General features: G+C 37.0%; 5 protein-coding genes across 5 annotated transcripts in view; 2 read left to right on the forward strand and 3 right to left on the reverse strand.

Annotated features, from left to right (window-relative positions):
• LOC134821381 (mucin-3B-like) overlaps window positions 1-5300 on the reverse strand; it is a 41439-nt gene extending 36139 nt beyond the window's left edge. The window contains exons 1-7 of the mRNA XM_063832124.1: window positions 5281-5300; window positions 4458-4516; window positions 2703-2786; window positions 1345-1463; window positions 913-994; window positions 419-569; window positions 138-219 (exon numbers count right to left, since the gene is read on the reverse strand). Coding sequence (XP_063688194.1) covers window positions 138-219; window positions 419-569; window positions 913-994; window positions 1345-1463; window positions 2703-2786; window positions 4458-4516; window positions 5281-5300 — 597 coding nt within the window. The remainder of the gene's footprint in view (window positions 1-137; window positions 220-418; window positions 570-912; window positions 995-1344; window positions 1464-2702; window positions 2787-4457; window positions 4517-5280) is intronic.
• Window positions 1-20141, forward strand: part of LOC134820871 (uncharacterized) — a 1079557-nt gene that overhangs the window by 165478 nt on the left and 893938 nt on the right. The window lies entirely within an intron of this gene.
• Window positions 1-20141, reverse strand: part of LOC134821380 (mucin-2-like) — a 99629-nt gene that overhangs the window by 43338 nt on the left and 36150 nt on the right. The window lies entirely within an intron of this gene.
• LOC134821382 (uncharacterized) overlaps window positions 4457-20141 on the reverse strand; it is a 27215-nt gene continuing 11530 nt past the window's right edge. The window contains exons 11-17 of the mRNA XM_063832125.1: window positions 19599-19726; window positions 15168-15258; window positions 14481-14612; window positions 13749-13799; window positions 12883-12967; window positions 5425-5549; window positions 4457-4516 (exon numbers count right to left, since the gene is read on the reverse strand). Of these exons, the coding sequence (XP_063688195.1) occupies window positions 5446-5549; window positions 12883-12967; window positions 13749-13799; window positions 14481-14612; window positions 15168-15258; window positions 19599-19726 (591 nt within the window). The 3' untranslated portion in view covers window positions 4457-4516; window positions 5425-5445. The remainder of the gene's footprint in view (window positions 4517-5424; window positions 5550-12882; window positions 12968-13748; window positions 13800-14480; window positions 14613-15167; window positions 15259-19598; window positions 19727-20141) is intronic.
• LOC134821003 (innexin inx2-like) lies at window positions 17154-18942 on the forward strand. The gene is made up of 2 exons (XM_063831669.1): window positions 17154-17725; window positions 18168-18942. Exons 1-2 carry the CDS (start codon window positions 17154-17156, stop codon window positions 18940-18942), a joined length of 1347 nt encoding a protein of 448 aa, XP_063687739.1.

Genomic DNA, 20141 nt, shown 5'->3' on the forward strand with positions numbered 1-20141 from the left:
TTATGAAGGAGCAGTTGCTAAAAACTGTGTGTAATGTGACATTTAATTGTAACAACGCGATCACTTCTCGTTACGTGTCACGATATTTGGTGGCTACTTTCTTTACACTTCACAATAGCTTTGTATTTAAAACTAACCTTAGCGTTGCGTATAGTCAGAACACCAGAGTCACTGATTGTTATTCTGTTTGTGGGTTCCAGTGGGTTGATACCGTGTTGCCTATAAGGAGACAGGCTTAAAGAGACGGTTATTGAGGGTTATTATGAAATAACTTTTTTAAATATGGTTCTTCTTTGGATTGAATAGTTTTTATTTCAAGTAAAGACTCATCTGCTTGAATGTTAGTTTTACGGTTTTAAAGTTAGGAAATTGCACAACAAATCTAGATCACATAATCTGCAATGAACTTCTTACTGACCAGGATATACTGGGAGCGGGTATTCCAACAATCCTGAAGTCTATAACGAGAGTCTGGCCCGTGTAGGTGGTGATGTTAGCGAGAGGAGTGTGATCTGGGGGCCGGACACCGTCAGGGTAGAACTGGTCGTCTTTAGGTGGGTCCTCTGGTTCTGTGATGAAGGGAGTGAGTAATAATATCAAGAGTAAAGAACCTACCTGTTTTAAACTAATTACAACACTACAAATCTATTATATTTATTGAGTATTATATAATGGGATGGAAGTATTATACTTCCATCCTCTTATATAATACTCAATAAATATAACATAATACTTAATAAAGTATACTTTAACCAGATACATCCAGTCCACACACTGGCTCCATAATAATATGAAGGACCTGTTATAATTCTAAATGAAAAGCTCGAATACAGTAGATATAAGGATATACAACAAGATACAAGGCTATGTCACTCCCGGTGTTGGAAGGTGCTTATCAGGATATAAACTCACGGGCGACACTGATAAAGGTGTAAGCTACATCGGAACCGTGTCTGTTCCACGCTACACACTGGTACCAGGCACTTCTGAACACCTGTAAACAGTTATTATTACACGCGAGAACACGTGTATTACACGTGATATTTAGTTTTATTACACTTCCGAGATGGGTCCTGGTGAATTCAGGTCAGCGAATAAAATCTTTTAATAGTATTCTTAAACCATTGTAACTCTTCAAGTAGGGGAAGTTGGCACGTCCTAATAAAATATGAGGTATCATGATATAGGTACAAAAATAGAAACATTTCGCGGTCTATAATTTAGTTTCCAAACATGATATCTGAAGTACTGTACGTACGTGTTTCCGTACGTGTTTCCGTACGTGTTTCCGTACGTGTTTCCGTACGTGTTTCCGTACGTGTTTCCGTACGTGTTTCCGCTCACCTGAATAACAGTGCTAGTCCTCACGGAACAAAGGTTCCTGTTCCTGCCAGCCCCTCTGATGACCAAGTCTGTTCTGTTGATGTTCATCCCAGATACCATCACATCCGGCTGAGGACGTCCTGAAGGGGAGTTTTTAGAAAGGGGGCCAGGGGGGGGGGGGAGTTTGTGAGACTAATTGGGTCGGAGCTGATTGAGCAGGAAATGACGTGATGACATCATACTGATGACGTAGTACGCTGTAAAGCTAGTGCTGTGTGATTATGACGCGGTTACGTATTTTGGGACATTCATCTCAACAGTGATCGAATTGAATTGACTTCCTAGAGGACAGAAAATCAGATTTGAATAGAGCGGCATACCTTAGTGCAAGAAATATAGGCGGCAAGAATATAAGGCGCTAGAAATTAAGGCGGCAAGAAATTAAGGCGATATTTTTTTCGGAAAAAATACGATTTTTGATCGCAAATTTGGTTATAGTTTTGGTCGAAATAGTGTCAATTTTATTCTTTTATCAGTCTATAAAGCATAGAAATCTGTTTAAAAATACGATATACTGGACATTGGTCACATAAAAACTAAATGGTGCATGCACATTATATTTATAGTGATTGCTGTTCTGTCGTCTAAGTTTATAATTTTAAATTAGGTAGACATCCACTACATCAGCAAACTGCAAGTCAATTGGTATATTAATTGCATTTGACAAAATGATAGTGCACATTCTGTACGCAGCAAGGAATTTTTATGTATGTATACTACATATCATCATTAAAATTAAAAATTATTTCTTTTTAAAATTCATGGACCAATGAGAAGGGAATAACGCTCCTCAAGAAGTTAGTCGACGAAAAGTACAGCTTCGACAAACGTTTGGAGGATGAATCAGCTGATATTATCAAGAAGCTATTTCCAGACACGATGGAGCAAGATGACGACGACTATCTTGGTTATGGATTGCAGCTGCTGGAGATATATGACTCTGATGAAGAAGGAGAAGACGAGAATATTAATTGATATATTAATGTATTTAGACTCAAGTTAATTTATTTTAAATATGTATTTCATTGAATTCTAGCAAATAACGAAATCGACATGTAAATTTAAAATAATAAAATCACACGAAAATTTCTTATGAAAAAATCGCAAGAAAAAAAATTAAGGCGGTTAGAAATTACGGTGGTCAGATATTAAGGCGGCAAGAAATTAAGGCGATTTTGTCAGAATCGCCTTAATTTCTTGCCGCCTATATTTCTTGCACTAAGGTAGGCAAAAGTGTAAGTATAGTGTATAATGATAATTTATAGATTGAATATAAGCAAATCGGTAGATTGGTGTTAAAATACTCAGTAACCACTGACCCTCAGCATTACAAGTCAGAGAGACATAATCTCCCTTTTTAGCGTCTATCAGCAGGGCTGGTTTCTCTGTTATAACCGGGTGTCCTGAGATGGTAACTGGTCAGAGCTGATATAATAATAATCAGGGCTGATATAATAATAATCAGAGCTGATATAATCACATATCATAAAGCTTTTTGATGTAACGCAGGTATAAGAGACTTCTTACGATGTCACATAGTTTATATCTATACTATAATTTAAACTTGACGAAATTTCCCCGGCAACGGGGACATAGAAGAAAAAACACCGAAAATCGACCTCAAAATGACCCTCTGGTGAAATCAAACCCAGCTCGCAAATGGAGTTGAAACCTCGCCATTTTTAGCAGGGTTGTAGAAAAAGGATAGGAATAGGCTATAGCATTCTTAGAATTTTGATTTAGGCTTTAGATTTTTTATAATTAGCGTCGGAAGTGAGGTAAAATAACCGTTAGAATAATATCGTTATTTTAGCAAAGGTTTACTGCGCTGTTACGTAGCAACGTTAAAATGCACGTGCGCGAGCAAGAACATCTTAACTACGCGCGTTGTTATGCTGTATGCTACGTCATAATTTCAAAACTAGCTCACATTTACGCTCACGCTATGACTTATATTCATAACTTTGGTTGTGATTGGTATTTTTGATGCGGTAAAAAGTATCGTTTTGGGAATCCGAATACTAACAACGCTGTCGCCATTGTTAGATAAATTCCATTATGTCTACTGTATAACAGAGCTGTATGATGAAGAGAAATTAAAACATAACTGATTTTTAAAATTTCCTCGAACAAAGCTTTCGACTAGCGGGTTTCTAGTTTTCTATAAATCAGTCATTCGCCAACAGTCTGAACTGTTACGTTACAGGCCCGGACACCAACCGTTACAAATTTGTTCTCAATAAGAGTATTATGTTAACATTTCATACATTGGTCTGTATTAGTTCATATAAGTTTTCTGACTTACGTATATTCAGGTCTCATGATGTAGTTTTTCTACGAAGATTTCAACCGGAACCTTGTGTGTTTACTTACTGTGTGTCCAACCAAATGAATATCAACATTTCAGCACAGTCTCGCCACTATAAGAATAAATTGTACGCATGTGGATTAGTTTGAATTCTACACTCTGTAGTCTTTAGTAAGTTCTTGTCAAATTTATTTCTATTATTTGTTCATTTAGCGATGTGGATAACGTAGAATCTATTCGACCGAGACTCGTTTGATCTTCCAGCAAAGATCAAAGGAATATTACCATCATATTCTCAAATTAACACCAAATCTTAAATTGACAACGTGGTCTGAACCAAAATTACGCGCGCACGTATCTTGTCACTGTGACCAGGGTCAACAACATTGTTTTCAAACAAAATACTAATTCGGCGTTTGCGCGTTACGTTTCAATCAGACAAATCTTCATTATTTTATTAATCGCTACCCTGTGCCTTACAGTCTGTTTGGTAACCTTATAAGGGGCCATCCAAATCATGATATTACACACATCATTATTCTTACATCATTCTCACAATATTGGCGGATATTCACCAAGAAAGGGGTGCTCTATCAAACACATCCAGCTTACAGAGTTAAACCAGTAGATCACAATACATACGCTGACAGGTTTTACTCCACGCGAAGGAGAGTTATACTAGTTTAACTAACCATATCTGTCGGTAGCTGGTACTAATCTAGCATTCCCCACATAGCTAGATACTCTAGAGTGTTCCTTAACTTACCTTTCTGGTTTTCTTCAGAATCTTCGCAGATGCACGGTTTGTTCTCACTTGAGTCTCCACTGAAACATTTAGATGTTTTAACTTAAAGCTGTCATAGTGTCATTCTACTTTGACATAAAGCCTTAACTCATGACTTAGTGGAGTGACATTAAAAAATTCAAATCACATTAAATTAGTTAAAATACAAACAATTTAGGCTCCAAATGCTAATGATTTTTAGAGAAGGATTCCTATTGAGTTAAGTTAATGATGGTATGTATTGAGATTAGTTAGTGATGGTATGTATTGAGATACACTATGATCTAAGTCTGGGCTAATGGCTGGACTAATGGCCGGAAATAGGATCCTGATTTCCACGATCTGAGGACAATATCGACACAGTCTCGAAATATATACAGGAAGTAAATCTATCGGACCGTGTAGGGTAAATGTTATCGGCATAGCTCGATAAAAATTGAGTTGTTGAAAAGAAGTAAAAGGGTAATGCAATCTTTTGTTAAATAGTAAAATATGCTTCTTTTAAAAAAAGCGCAATCTTGTGTTAAATACAGTTAAATATGCACTTTTCGTTTCCCCTGAGAGGCCCGGTATTTAGAGTTTTCACTGTATATGGAATGATATTCAATAAATTAGTCTATCCCCAAAATCCTGGTATCCTAGGGGCGTGCCTCTGAATCTTATAATCACCATGTATTCGTTATTCGGTAGTATTCGGTTAGGTATTCAGTGATCGAATGCAGAATGCTGAATACCGAACTTCGAATCCAAACATCTTCCAAACTATTCAGTAACTATATCGTTGCTAAATAATGTAAACACATACGGGCTCTCAACCCCCGACATTAGAGTCAGAGTATAGTTATGAAGGACCTGTTCTTTCTGACTCCTAATATGTAGACGGGATGATAAATAGTTGTAATACCCCCCCCCCCCCCCCCCCAACAAATAGTTGTAATACCGTACATACCTGCAGGATCTGCCCCCGAACTTAGGAGTAGGGGTTAGTACAGGACCTGTAACGATAAGACACTGCACTGTCACAGTGACACGGTCCCCAATCTGACCAGGCTGTAAATCCTCCGTGCTGCGGCTCTGAAAGGAGGGTTTAAAAGTTAAGACAGTAAAACTCCACTTAGAGAGAGGTTTAAAGGTTAATATTCGAGATCTGACAAAATGGGGGAGACACATCGACATGAAGTTAAGACAGAAGCTTGAAAAGTGTGATTGACAATGCCAATACAATATTGAATGACAATAATGACATCTGTAAGTCTCTTTCCTCAGTTTATCTATGTAGAAAGTAAAAGTTTATTTTCTATAATATGTATTTGTTAGAATATTGGCGGGACTAACTCGTAAGCCGACTGTTGAACTTTTAAAACGTTTATTTATACCAGAGGAGTTTTATAGTTATCTGGCTTCTGTTCCACGTGTGTTCATTGACAGAGAGGTATTCATATATCACTATTCACTTTGACAAGCTTCTTTCAACTTTCAAGTCACATACAGTCACATTTGTACAGATTCATATTGCAAGGAGTATCAACTGTTACCATGTTGGAAGGGATCATTACCCTCTAGTAACCCTTAGTAACCCTTAGTAACCTTAGTAACCCTTAGTAACCTTAGTAACCCTTAGTAACCTTAGTAACCCTTAGTAACCCTTAGTAACCATTAGTAACCCTTAGTAACCTTTAGTAACCTTTAGTAACCCTTAGTAACCCTTAGTCACCCTTAGTAACCCTTAGTAACCCTTAGTAACCCTTAGTAACCGAGGTAGTAACCAAATATCAGATATTGTAATTTTGTTGACAGAGATAGTAACCTTGATAACAGAGATAGTAACCATGATAACATAGATAGTAACCATGGTAACCATGGTAACACTGAAAGTATCCATAGGAACAGAAATAGTAACCATGGTAACACAGAATAAAATAACCATGGTAATAACCAAAGGGGCAGAAGAAGATGTAAACCTCTAGTGGGGCCACCACAACTTTTAATTATGTTAAACAACATATTGTTTTCTGGTAGCAGAGATACTGTGGTGACCTAGGAATGTTACAGTGTTGCAGAGTACCCTATCCGTGTTGCAGAACTCACCACACTCTATGTAAAAGTATCCTAGTACAACCACAGGAAATAGAAACTCGTTACATGTCATACTGGTCACGTGTTCTACTGGTCACGTGTCATACTGATCACGTGTTCTACTGGTCACGTGTCATATCTGTTAAAGTTGTTCAAACCAGTACCAACTGGTTAGTTAATCAAGTTTAATAAGTTGTTACTCGTTAGTTACTAGCTATTATGTCTTACGTAGATTAATTAAGTAAACATGAGATCACTTTAAGGGAACATATCAGCGGCACCAAACTTTTAATGTACAACCAGGTACATTGAGAGCCGCAACTTTAATAATTTCAAAATAATATTTCCAATTCTACTTTAGAAACTAAGAGCTGATAGCTAACCAAACTATTATTTCAATATAAAATCACTAAACCAACTCAACAAATAGGTATTACTATTAAGAGACACACAGTGAAGATCTGTACCAAACCACTGAGTAGAGAGTATAGCCACATGTTTGGCTGGTTACGGTAATCCTAGTAATGAAGTTAAAGTTGTCAGTCCCGACAACTGCTGTAAAACATTTCACCTTCACTTCAGTACACACTTGGGAAAACAGTCACAGGAATCATCTTACTTTCATCCCTCTTAGGTCCTTCGTTACTACAGTAGCATATTAATTATTAATCATAAAGTTCAAGATGTATAATATTTTATTTTTGGAGGTCAATACATGTTATAGATTGAAGGGAGCTAAATTCCCATCCTTTCAGCCGGGTCACCATTCACCCATCACCAACTGTCACAGCATATAATACATATAAATATTAAATAGACAACAGTTTGCAGGCTGCAACAGCTGTTGATTTACCATCCTTCTGTAAATCTTTACACGGATGATTTCTACTGACAGTGCTGATCATTCAACAGGAATAGGACTAGTCAATGTCTCGGTACCCCTCTCCAAGGGGAAGATCCGCGACATAAATCACGTATTTTTGCAGCTTCCCATACATCTAAAATCATTAACGGACAGCTCACTTCAACACAAAGCCCCGTCTAAATGCAGGCCGCCTGGGACGCTGCCGGGGCGGTGTATCTGTATTCGGTTACTGCTATCATCAGTCTTCTCTTTACCTGAAGTTCTAATTTTTTGAAATTTAATAAGTTAACGGGTAGAAGTTGGGTAAAATATGTTTTTTGGGCGATCCCGACCGAAAGTTTGTGATTTAGCAAATAAGTTGAGGTATTTCATTCTAATTTGCATCTCAATAAACATCTCGCTGCCTCCGTTAATAAAATACAACTATTGAAGTTCTGTGTTCATCGTGTATTACCTCAACCCCGTACGGAGTATATTATACGGTATCCCACCATGAACATGAGCCGGGTCTCTAAGCTTGACAATAATTTTCTTTCAAATGATCTACTGTATCGACATCGTATTCAAATTAAACTCCCATCCGTCTTATTTCAAATCTGTACCCCGTAGGAACTGGGACGTTCCAATGCGAATAAAGTTTCTAGAATCTTCTTCCAACCCTTTGATAACGTCATCCTTACGTCAGTTATACAGTAAAACAGATGACACCCCACTGTACTATTCTCCGCCAAATGTCTCGGCAATGCGATCAACACATTCTCGACATACTTCTCTCTGAAAACCAAATTCCAGACATCTCCGGACGTCATTACTCAGTATACAAAACCGCCTTTAGACCCCGTGTTTTGGAGGTATGAACGTCTTAATTTTTATAGAAACATTTTTCAATTAATAATTTCCACCCCACCCCACCCTAATTCCGTCTTCCTCGGCCAAGTTGACTGGTAGGTCTACAAACCCATGCTTCATTCCACATAATTAAAATATTGCATATTCCTGCACATATTCTTGCAGAGCACACGCAAAGATGTGATTAATGTGGCGCTCTAAGGGGGACTAATGTAGCCCTGTTAAAGGTAACTAAAACACACATTGACACATTCCCCGCTGTGTATGTTCACTGCAGTAGGGGGGCAGGTGAATTTAATAAACTGTGTGGGATATTATTGTTACTGAAATAACGAACATTAGGTGTGGAATGAAGCTATCCACGAATATATCCATTAAGTTATCCAATATAGCGTAAGAGATATGAACTTTGGCACGCGCTCAAATTTGGAGGGTTTGTTAGGGCTTCTCAGAAACATTTCTTATGTGTTCATTACATTCCAGATACCTTGAATATAAGCAACATTATGTGGACTCCCCACTAAATTCATCAAATTAGGACTTCCTTTCTCTTTCTTTGTATTCAACAATAAATTTTTCATGGTAATGGGATATCATTTTGGTTGCTACTTGCTTTCTGGCATATTGATATAACCTCATTTGTCAACAATCATTACATCAGTTAAAAAACTTAATCGAAATAAAGGTAAGATATTTCAGTATTTTGATCTGAAAACTTGCCACCAACCTGTACTATCCACTATCTAGTGTAGTTCACAGAGTCATATATCATATCCAGCAAGGCTAGAAGATGAAAGATTCGATTTACTGCAGATCTAATGTGATTTTAGTGATATGATTGTGTAATGATACTGTATGTTGTTTTAGACACTACAGCATGACTTTTACAGTTTTACATGAAAAAACTCTGAAAGGAACAGCAAACCCTCATACAGGATAACGTTATAATGATAGGGTTATAAGGTTATAAGGTTATAAGGTTATAAGGTTATAAGGTTATAAGGTTATAAGGTTACAAGGTTATAAGGTTAGGTTATAAGGCGATCAGATTAAGTTCCGTAAAGTAGTAGTAGTACTTTACATGGGAGTTACTGTAGTGGTCTGGCATACTCTGTGCATGTTGAAATTTTAAATTTGATTGATACTTGAAGAAGAAAATATGTGGATACAAGGACACAATGTGTGAAAGAATAAAATATAATAAAATTAAGGATACTTCTCACTTATTTCGAGTCAAAACTGAAACAATGGTTCTACTTCGCTTTTTTGACAAGCAGCTTCTTCATAAAGATACTAACATATTGTAGGTGAGTATAGTGAGTATTGTAAAGAATGTAATCACACTGTAACCTGTGAACTGCAGCTATAACATGTACCTGCGACCTGCAGGTGAGACAATGTTTCTACTTGCAGGTCACAGTTCACTGTATCACTGGAAGGGAGTTGGGAAACATATAAGTGATAGGTTGTAAACCTTGTAAGGGTTGTAAAATGCAAATACTGACCTTCTATACATTTTTAAAAATCACCCAAGAGGGCTGTCTGGATGAGATGCTAATTTTGATACTTGGTTAGTGTGTTGGCTGGAATTCGTGAAAGTTCACATGCACTAGCGTTCACCAGAATACATCGGAATACACTCAAATACACACAACATTGAATTCCCTCAATTCCCTATGTGACCCTGACATCGTATCCGTTCTAAGGTGGCACCCTCAGACTGTCATGAATCAATAAAGCTCACAATGTTTGCAGACGTTTCTCTATCAGCCGGAGTTGCAAGAAGGGTAATCGTCTGTAACATGTCAGTAACATGTGAAGAGTGGTGGAAGAGGGGGGCACATGTGTGGAAGAGGAGACTTGTACCAATTACATTGCAGACACATTAGAGATGTGTTTGAGGAATTAGAATGGTGTTTTGAAGGAGGGGAAATGTAACTGAGAGTGGTGACCGATTACTACCCCACCTACCAGCCTCTTTGATACTGGCTATCAAAATATATCAAATCCTTTAACATGAATTATTGGCATAATTCCAATTTGAAATGCCACTGATTTTATCCAGGCATTTGCTACATTCACACACAATTTTAAAGTTTTTAAATTCACAAGTTCTACTTCAGTACATTTGAAATTCCTAATTGAATGTTAAGTTTTCTGTACTCGGATTCTTAGCTAATTTAGTTTAAATTGAGCCGAAAATTGGATTTTATTTTCAAGAAAAGTATATATATCAAATTATCAAAAGAACGTCATTTGTCAGGTTATTGGTAGCACAGCGTATCTTCTACGTAATGATTTGATACCATACACGGCAGCGTTTCAATAAAACAATTTAATGCCCAAGAGATTTCACACATTTTAATGGATATTGGATTGCGGAGTGGTTTCATAATAAAGTGTGTGCTGGTAAAATTGTAAGATTTGGTTGAGAGCATTGTGCATTTCAACAAGTCTAAATGGTAGGCAGAATGAAACAGAAAATAACTGTTATAAAGAAATTAATAATTTGTTTCTTACTCATTTATTTCACCCACTCATTTTGCCCATTTGTCGAGATTTGTGGATGATTAATTACATATTTACATTGCGGTCACACACACACACAGTTCATCTAACACAGTAAATGTATATCACACACCTGCGCTCCAATGTAAACACCATGTACGTGTATAATTCTAGCGTTACCATGACAACCAGGCGCTCTCCTATCACAGACAATCCTAATCTTAGTTAACAATGATTGTTGACATACACCCAAACCAACCAATCACAACGAACCATCCTCCTGACCAACCAATCAGAATCCTACCTGGTAGACGTAGCACAGAGCTGTGTCTAGAAGTGCAGGTTTTGACAGGAGTGTGTCAACAAACACACGTTAAAGCGTGCGGCGCCTAGCAACCCTTAGCAACCACATTATACCTACACTGTACTGTACAAGGCGGGCTTCTGTTTGTGGAAATTGTTTTTACAAGGCGGGAAATTTCTTTTTTTACGATGTAAAGTATAAAATTACATCAACAAAACTTAATTGATAATTATATTAACAGGACAGTGTAAGTAGATAGGAAATGACCGGGCTTTTTGCCTGTAAATGTAGCGAAGACAATGAAGTTTGTTTATATAGAGGAGAGTCCACTGACCACTATAACCGGCAATAAGCAGACAACACACTCCGCAACACACGCCGCAGGCTCCAGTTTACATCAGCGTACGTGAATCTTTTAAAATCTGATACTTTGAAACAATTCTGTTACAGTGAGGCAATCACAACCCATTATATTATGCTAATAAACATAATTACAGCTCATCAAATTGGCAATGATGAAGGAAAGACCCGGAAGAATCCGAAGTAGGAAGTGGGCAGATTCAGTCATGAATCATGATTTGATTAGAGGAAACCGAAGAAAAATAAAAAATATTTAGTACTTATAGGGCTGAGTTTATGAAATCAGGTAAATCTGATAATACGGTTAGGTAATGAGCACCTGTTATATTATGATAATCACGGTAATTTTTGCAAAGAAATCACGCCTCATGAAGCTAGTGACACAGAGGGATGCTTTTTACCCTCAGGTATCGTTCTAAGATTGAATATTCAGTGTGGAAGTTAAAGGTCGGTACTGGGACTAAAATACGGTAAGAGTCGGAGTGGGACAAACAGGGAGGTTAACTTTTAGATTCAGTGTCCAGAGAAAGAGAAAGAGAAGAGAAAGAGAAAGAGAAGAGAAAGAGAAAGAGAAAGAGAAAGAGAAAGAGTTAAAGCTTAAAGGTGGTGAGAAGTTGAGCAGCTCCGCAGTAAGAAGAATCAACATGGGTCACTGTAGAATCAGCAGAATAAAGACTATGACAGAGAGACATGTTAAGTTTACTAATAAGGTTCACTGCCCCATGATGTACCGTAATAACTGTGATAATCGACCTATTTGTATATTGCACAGATCTCCCGCCATTTCAATGCAGCAAGACATTCGTATCAATGGCAGTTTTAGACAAAGTGACTTAGATCTAATAAAATATTAATGTTATCAATACCACAATCCTTAACAGTCTTTAGTAAGTAGACATTTGTAAATATATAAAAATTGTGATCTTCTCATCATATTTCCATACTGTTTGTGCACGTTCTTATATCATGTCAGCTTATACTCAAATAATTGAAATCAGGTTATAATTTGGTGCATATTTTTAGAGTTGTAGTCATTTGGTCGAAAAGGATGAGGATCAAATGCCGACTAAGCTGCGTCATGGTCCAGTATAGAACCTGTGGATCACGTATTTAGAGTATTCCCTAGACGATAGAAGGTACATGTAATTGGAGTGTGACGTAATGCATTGTTCAGAGACTTAATCTAAGAATATATTCAACCTTATCAAGTGCTTTACACGATGATCTTTGTCTTTGTGGTTAACAATGAATGATTTACTGATATTGTAGGTAGTTAATATAATAATGCTCTTGACAATGAACAAAATTTGAAAAAATATAGATGAAAAACATACACAGTCACGAAGTCACATAGAACCACAAACGAACCGACAAACAGACAGACCCACATACCAGCAAACAGATATAATGTTACTGAATGTAATATGTAACATAATGTAACTTACGGCATTCGTCAGTGATTGGTATTTCTATGCCAGTATCTCTGCAAGCTAATATCATAGCGTGGTAGGCTGGACAATGACACGCCACCTGCACAATTAATTAATTAATTATCTTGTTAATTGATAATTAGCTAAAAATCCAATTCATTGATCATTTAACTGTAAAGATTAGGTAAAATCAGTCCAACATGCGATTTAAGAACTATGCGTTTTTCATATCATTCTGATCAGTTTATTTATAACCACATAGTTCAAGTTGACAATGTTATCTAGTTGGGACTTGGGTTATGTAGGAAACATAACAACTGAAAATCCTGTATCATGTAAAAAGAAGGAGCAGATTTAAGCTAAAATGTTGCTTTTCGTGCCCTTATTAAACCAAATATCCTCAGTTTCCAAGGTGTGATAGCAGTACGATTACCATATCAACAAGTCTTCCACAAATCAAGTTATATATTTCATCATCAAGTTTTCCATTTCTATCATGCTTTCGGGTATGGTTTCAAGAGTTTTAGTCAATAGCTGTAGATATAGTTAAGAGTCATGCATCAAGACATTGTATGAGGTTGAAGATTGAAGAGTTATTACTATTGAATGATGCAACATCTCATGAAATCGGAAGTCATATTTTCGATATCTAATCCCTCTAATGCACTGATAAGAATATTGATAGAAATTAGAGGTTCATTAGTGGTAAACGTCAGATAAATAGAAGATATCATAATCAGATCATAAAAATATCAGAAATAGATTAGAAATAGATCAGAAATAGATCAGAAATAGATCAAAATTAGATCAGGCAAATAGTTCAAAATTCGATCAGGCAAATAGTTGAGACAGACAGATTGATTTCAGAACATTCCACTTACCGAGTGAAGATGTTTATATGAGGCTCTCTCAGGCAACGTGAAACCGTTTGCCTGGACAATTTTAACTTGAGCTTAATTGTTTCTCACCTTTTTATTTGAGAATATTTTGTGTTGTGTAGGTACTTCAAATTGTTAATTTGTAATCTTATTATCTGAATTGATGCGACACAGAGACATTTTATTTTTTGAATTAGTTAAAATATTCAATAATATTGTGTCTCTTTTTTGAGTAGTGTATTCTCAAAAACTTAAATAATAATATATCGAACCGGGCACTCCCTACTCAAAACGCTTGGAATTCCGATTTTTTCGCACCTTTTATCAAAGCATTAAGGAAGCATTCTTTCTTAAATTACTGTCCTACAACTATCATACAATATACTCAGCTGCTAAACATAAATATTGCTCATTAGTGACTTCTAAATATGTGCATATTGTTATATATTATAGAAGGAGGCACTTAAACAATAAACATGTGACAGAACAACACTGGTATATGACTGGTTGCAGCTGTATCCACTAAAACATTATTAGTCTGGGACATGTGTCTCTATATCATGTGAGAATAGAGATATACATCAGCTGTAGTTAAGATAAGATTAGTGAGATATCTATAGGGCCGTATACTGGTGGAACAGGCGCACGACAGCGGTTGACCAATAAAACCCCAGAATCACTGTCACGTGTCAAAACAAATTAGTAGGATAGACTCATAGACTGTGAGGTACTTACATCCTGGCACTGGCACACTGATTTGATACAAGCATCGTGTAGGGCTTGTCCGTCAAAGTAGGCCAGACACCGTCCGAACTTTCCGTCGATGTTAGTTAGTGTCTCACACATCTCGTGTGCTTGCTGGTGTCTCTGAGGAGATAGAGGGTTGAGCTGTTGGGAGGTAGAGACTCACATATGAAATAAATAGGGTGTCTTAAAATACAGGAAATCAGTTTAACTTCTGTATATTTTTAATGCGTTTATTTAAAGCTGATGGAGTGTTGAATAACGAATAACGTGTTGAAATAAATAAATAAATGATAAAATATCTCAATAATTCTAGAGGATATCTGAGGTAAGCACCCTGGCACAGACATATCTTACCATACTTTCGTCTAACTTATATTAAATCACCCTCAAAATATCAAATATTTTAAATATTTGTTACACAATAAATTTGGAGAATAGAAGGACGAAAATAGAAGGACGAAGTAAGAAAACAGTCACAACATTGTTTTAGTAACACAATTTTTGTGCGGTATTTTTTAGTGAACTTTCTAAATCTTAGTCACCTAGTGCGAAAAACGGTGGAAGAGTCGAAATAATTAATAATAATAAAATTACATGTGTGAATAAACTGATTATAGTGCTACCTTATTTTCAATTAATTGAGCGATAAAAACATTGTTATGTTTTATAACTTACCTCATCAGTGCATTGGTATGTCTCTTCGTGTTCGTAGATATCACATGATAGATCTGTTGAGGCCAGCAGGTTTTCTGTCGAGATCTTTGGTCTGAAACATACAATGTTATTACTTTTAGGAGGTGTTGCTGTGGAGGTATGTATAAATATTCAACTTAATGTTCTGAGGAAAAATGGAAAAATGGAATTAGATTTCAATAAAAAGAACTTTCTGTAACCAGGTTACTCGTAGAAAGATTAGATAAGGGGACTAGTCAAAACCAAAATTTTTTAATTTTTTTGAATTGCGTCATTTTTAATTATAACCGCTTTTCCCCCAAAAGGCTTGAAGTGTTATTTATTTACAAATATATCACCTATTATTACATGACCCAGTATTTACGTCGTTTCATTGCGAGTACACATTAATAACCATGGGATTACAATACACAACAGTAAGGTTATTAGTCTGAAGTATATACTTGACTCTAAACAGTTATTAGCCAGGGTAATCCTGGCTACAAAGGGAGATTCTAGAGACGAAACCCTTCCTAAACTCTACCCTGCTCCAGTGTTTTTACCGACCATTAACCATTAAATGTAAGATGCAGCTGACAGATATGTAGTAAAGATCTGACATACAACATCTGCTTAGTCGTGTCTCCCGTTATCAGAATCTACCTGCACACTAATCATACCATATAAGGGTATAATGACCTTCACTCTGATGCTAGACTCATTACATTGCATGTTATACCAGTCTTTGTATTTCCGTATTATAGGTCGGATCACCACAATATTGCCTTCAGAGTCCAGTTACTCAGTCAGTTTCAGTTCAGCCTGTCTTTATAACTTTATTTATAAGGCCACAATTCGATCAAGATTTCACAGATATAAGGGCATCACAACAAATCACCAAATATAATTTTAATTGAGTAGTAGACTAATTATTACATCATGTAACCATGGTTACTAGCTCATGGTTTGTAAACGAAGTGAGGTTAGTCCGGACTGGAATCTTATTTCAAATTATTGACGAGATCTTTCTGCTCTACCAGCCGATTGATTCGCTGTTACTATTAATGAAATATGTGATGCTCCTCATTGTTTCTTAAGATATGACGATTGCTTATTTGCCCGGTCATTTCCCTTACTAAACAGAATTAGCCTCCACTAAGTCAGCGTCGCGTTTCTGCTTTTCTAGTAATCGTTATCATGAATATCTCGTGTAGTTTAAAAACAATCAGCTTGACATGGTTCATAGTCAGCCGTCACACTTATTTTTTCGCATAATTACCTTTTCACAATCACAATGCATCTGTGTCCCCCCTATAGTTGGACCGTCACACGATTCAGGAATAATTGTGACACAATAAGTCCAATGTCCTATCCAATTATGTCAGATTCCCTAGAATGCATATAAAGCGATCCCACGTGTTTTCTCGTGAGTAATAATACTGTTTGGTGTGATTGTCCGTCCGTATGATAAGTTGCATACCAACATCGTCTCTTCAACTCTTCTAGTTTAACTATTGAGTCATTATTTTGACACAAAGTCGCTGCAACCCATTTACTGTTGATCAATTTCAGTCGACCAATTTTCGGATTTGATAACTGAAATTGACCAATAGCCAATTGTTTCGTCTGATTGTTTCGAGAATCTTTATTCTTCGAATTTTATGACTTGTCTGGTTCGCTTTGGTCAGTTGCCAGAGAAAGTTTGTGCTACATTCATATTGTACAAGCTTTGATCCATCACTTCTCAAACTTCCCCATTATTATGTTGATTATGATAATCAGATTATGTTGATTATGTTGATTATGTTGATTATGTTGATTATGTTGATTATGTTGATTATGTTGATTATGTTCCCAGGTTTCTGAAGCTATATATAAAACAGTGTGATGTCCATCTCTCTGAACCACAATCAGACCACAGTAAACATAGAAACATCAGTAGTCAGTAGTCAGTAGTCAGTAGTCAGTAGTCAGTAGTCACTAGTCACAATGTACTGGATATTCGAGATATGTGGGGAGATAAAGCGGGCCCAGTCCTGCAGGAAGTTTGCAATAGACGGTCCGTTTGACTGGCTAAACAGGATCCTCATGCCTACCCTCATGGTTATCTGTTGCTTCCTACAAACATTCACCTTCATATTCGGCACCAATATCAGCTGTGTGGGATTCGACAGGGACGATAAGAGCTTCGCTGAAGAGTACTGTTGGACCCAGGGTATTTACACGAACAAGGCAGCGTACAACATGCCCCAACATGCCCCATACCCTGGTATATCCCCCTGTGTTCCCGCTATAATCCCTAAAACTGGGAAGATCTGGCTGCCCTGCAGTGACGAGGAGACAGATAAAGCCTACCATCTGTGGTATCAATGGGTACCGTTCTATTTTCTAGCAGTGGCTCTGGGGTACTACATTCCATTTCTTATCTTAAAGGGATCTAAGCTGCATCAGGTTAAGCCGCTCATTACTTATCTGTTGGATCATGATAATTTGGAGGGGGATCCAAAAGATTTGGTGGGTAAACTCTCTCACTGGGTATTCAAGCAGCTGGTGTACCCTAGGTATGCGTTAATATTGTGAATTTGTATCTTATATCTCCGATCACTTTACTGACATTAAACTGTGTATCTTTCCAGTACATTATCCAATACTAGCAGGAACCCGTATAATATAACCCTAAACGGTGTCAAGACTCAAGATACTAAAATGATTATTACCTATTTAATTTGACACCACTTGAGGTCCAAATTTTATCTAAAATCATTATTCCTTGGCCAATTTTTATTTTTTCATGCTGATTTGGAGGCCATTAAAGCATTTTACCCAGCCAAAAAAGTTTCAGTTGTATATCTTTTACGGTTTTTGCGGAAAGTCGCGTTAAAGTCTCGCTTTATATATAGTAAGATTACTGCATATCAACCAATTATATAGTCGGGATTTTTAGTCCGGTTGAACAGGATTATAGCCCATTGTTACCCCATATAACACCCCTATTTCCTGCAGGTTTGCGTCCACGTCCTCCTTGTCCATGTTCTGGCACGAGTGGGGCCTAGTTCTACTAGTCTGCTCAGTTAAAGTCCTGTACCTCACCACCTCCCTTCTCCACATGGTCCTCACAGCTAGGATGTTCAAGATCGGCAACTGGTTCACTTACGGGATACAGTTCGCTCGGAGAGCCACCAAGAACACCACCCATGTTAAGGATATTGTCTTCCCGAAGATGGTGGCGTGTAGGATCGTCCAGTGGGGTGCTACTGGCAAGGTGCCAACTACTGGGATGTGCGTGTTAGCGCTGAACGTCATGAATCAGTATCTGTTCCTCATAGTCTGGTACATGAACGTTCTCCTGATATTCCTTAACTTCTTCAGCTGTGCCTATACTATTCTCAAGTTTTGTAGTCCTAATATAGTTCACCACCGTATAGTAAACTCCTCCTCCCTGCTTGATGATCATGACTTTACCAGAATGTTCGGTTATGTGGGCCCCTCAGGTCGGATTATCCTTGCTAAAATGTCAGAACACATGCCCGGTTACTTGCTCACTCTCATCGCAAGGAAAGTAACCAAGAAAATAGACAAAGAGAACATCAAGAACAAGGGACAAGCCCCAAAGATAAAGTTCACTAAGGTGAACGGGCAGCCGTCAGAGATAGCCAGGGGCCCCCTGATGGAGCTGAATACCATGATGTTTAGCATGGTTCCTCAGAACATTCCAGAGTCTGGGAGGCGTACCGGGCGTACGTCAGAATGGGAGTCAGAACCGAGCTACTTGTCGTAGATAACAAAACATCATGTCTTTCTGTTAGTTATTCAGATTATAAATATGGAGCCCAATGCAGGCGTTTTGTACTTATACAATATACGAGAATTGTGTTCAGTATGGTTATTTTGGTTTAATGATACATGGTTGATTGGTTGTATAATGTATATTATTCCTAATATTTACATGATCGTATATTGTATAATGTTTGCTGATTCTTAATTTTATATATAAACTACGTCTAGATGTGGAAAATGAACATTTTAAGCTAATTTCTGTTTCCATGGAAATCATAAACGACAGCCAATCAGACTCCAGGATCTATCCAATAAAACCATCAAATTAGGACAATGTACTTCAACGCGAGTACCAGCCATTAACTGAACATCCAGTTTAATTATTAAACTAGGATGCCATCAATTTGAACAGATTTAAAAAAGGTTGTAGTTGTACCAGCTGCTTGACAGGATCTAATACCAGTGTTAAGCAGGTGAGGTGAATGTCTAAAATTAGAAAATCTGTGGAATTTGTATCATAATATAATGCATCTCTATAATATTAGGGTAATTAAGGATAGAAATAAAACGTATAGATAAAAAAGTACATTAGAACTAGAACCTATGAGTATAAGTTAGATAACATTATTTTAAAATTAATTCTGTTAGTGAACTCACGTGTAGCCGAATTCAGCGCAAGTACCACAAGTTTTGAATCCTATCCTGGTAGCTATCTGGAGTTGCTGACCCAGGTTCCACTTAATCTCTATACCTGCTTTCTTCCACTCCACTATCACTTTACTGTCCTGGAATGTTATATATTACTATTATATTATCAAATAAAATTTCTGAACAAGGGATAGTTAACAACGACGCCCAAGTCTAATCTTTCCCTGGAACAAATAACTAAATATCGTAACTTAACTGTAGTTTTTGCCAATTTTATTACTAAAATATTATTATTAAATCACCTATCATTGAGATAGCGCTGCAGCCTGCAGCTATTAAAATGTTGTGTTAAAAGTTGTTGGCCTAAAGTTTTGGTTTTAAAGAAAGCAGACAAATATTCCGGCCCTATAACCTGTACGTGGTACTTCAGACAGTTACTTTCTGGTACAATTATATCCGGTCCAACAAAATTCTTAACTTTGAAGTCTTATGACAATGATATAATAACACCCGGCATGCAAGTTCAAATCATAGCAATTCCCGTCCAAACGT

The sequence above is a fragment of the Bolinopsis microptera genome, chromosome 9 (assembly GCF_026151205.1).
Source record: "Bolinopsis microptera isolate Bmic1 chromosome 9, MBARI_Bmic_1.0, whole genome shotgun sequence".
Taxonomy (NCBI): Eukaryota; Metazoa; Ctenophora; class Tentaculata; order Lobata; family Bolinopsidae; genus Bolinopsis; species Bolinopsis microptera.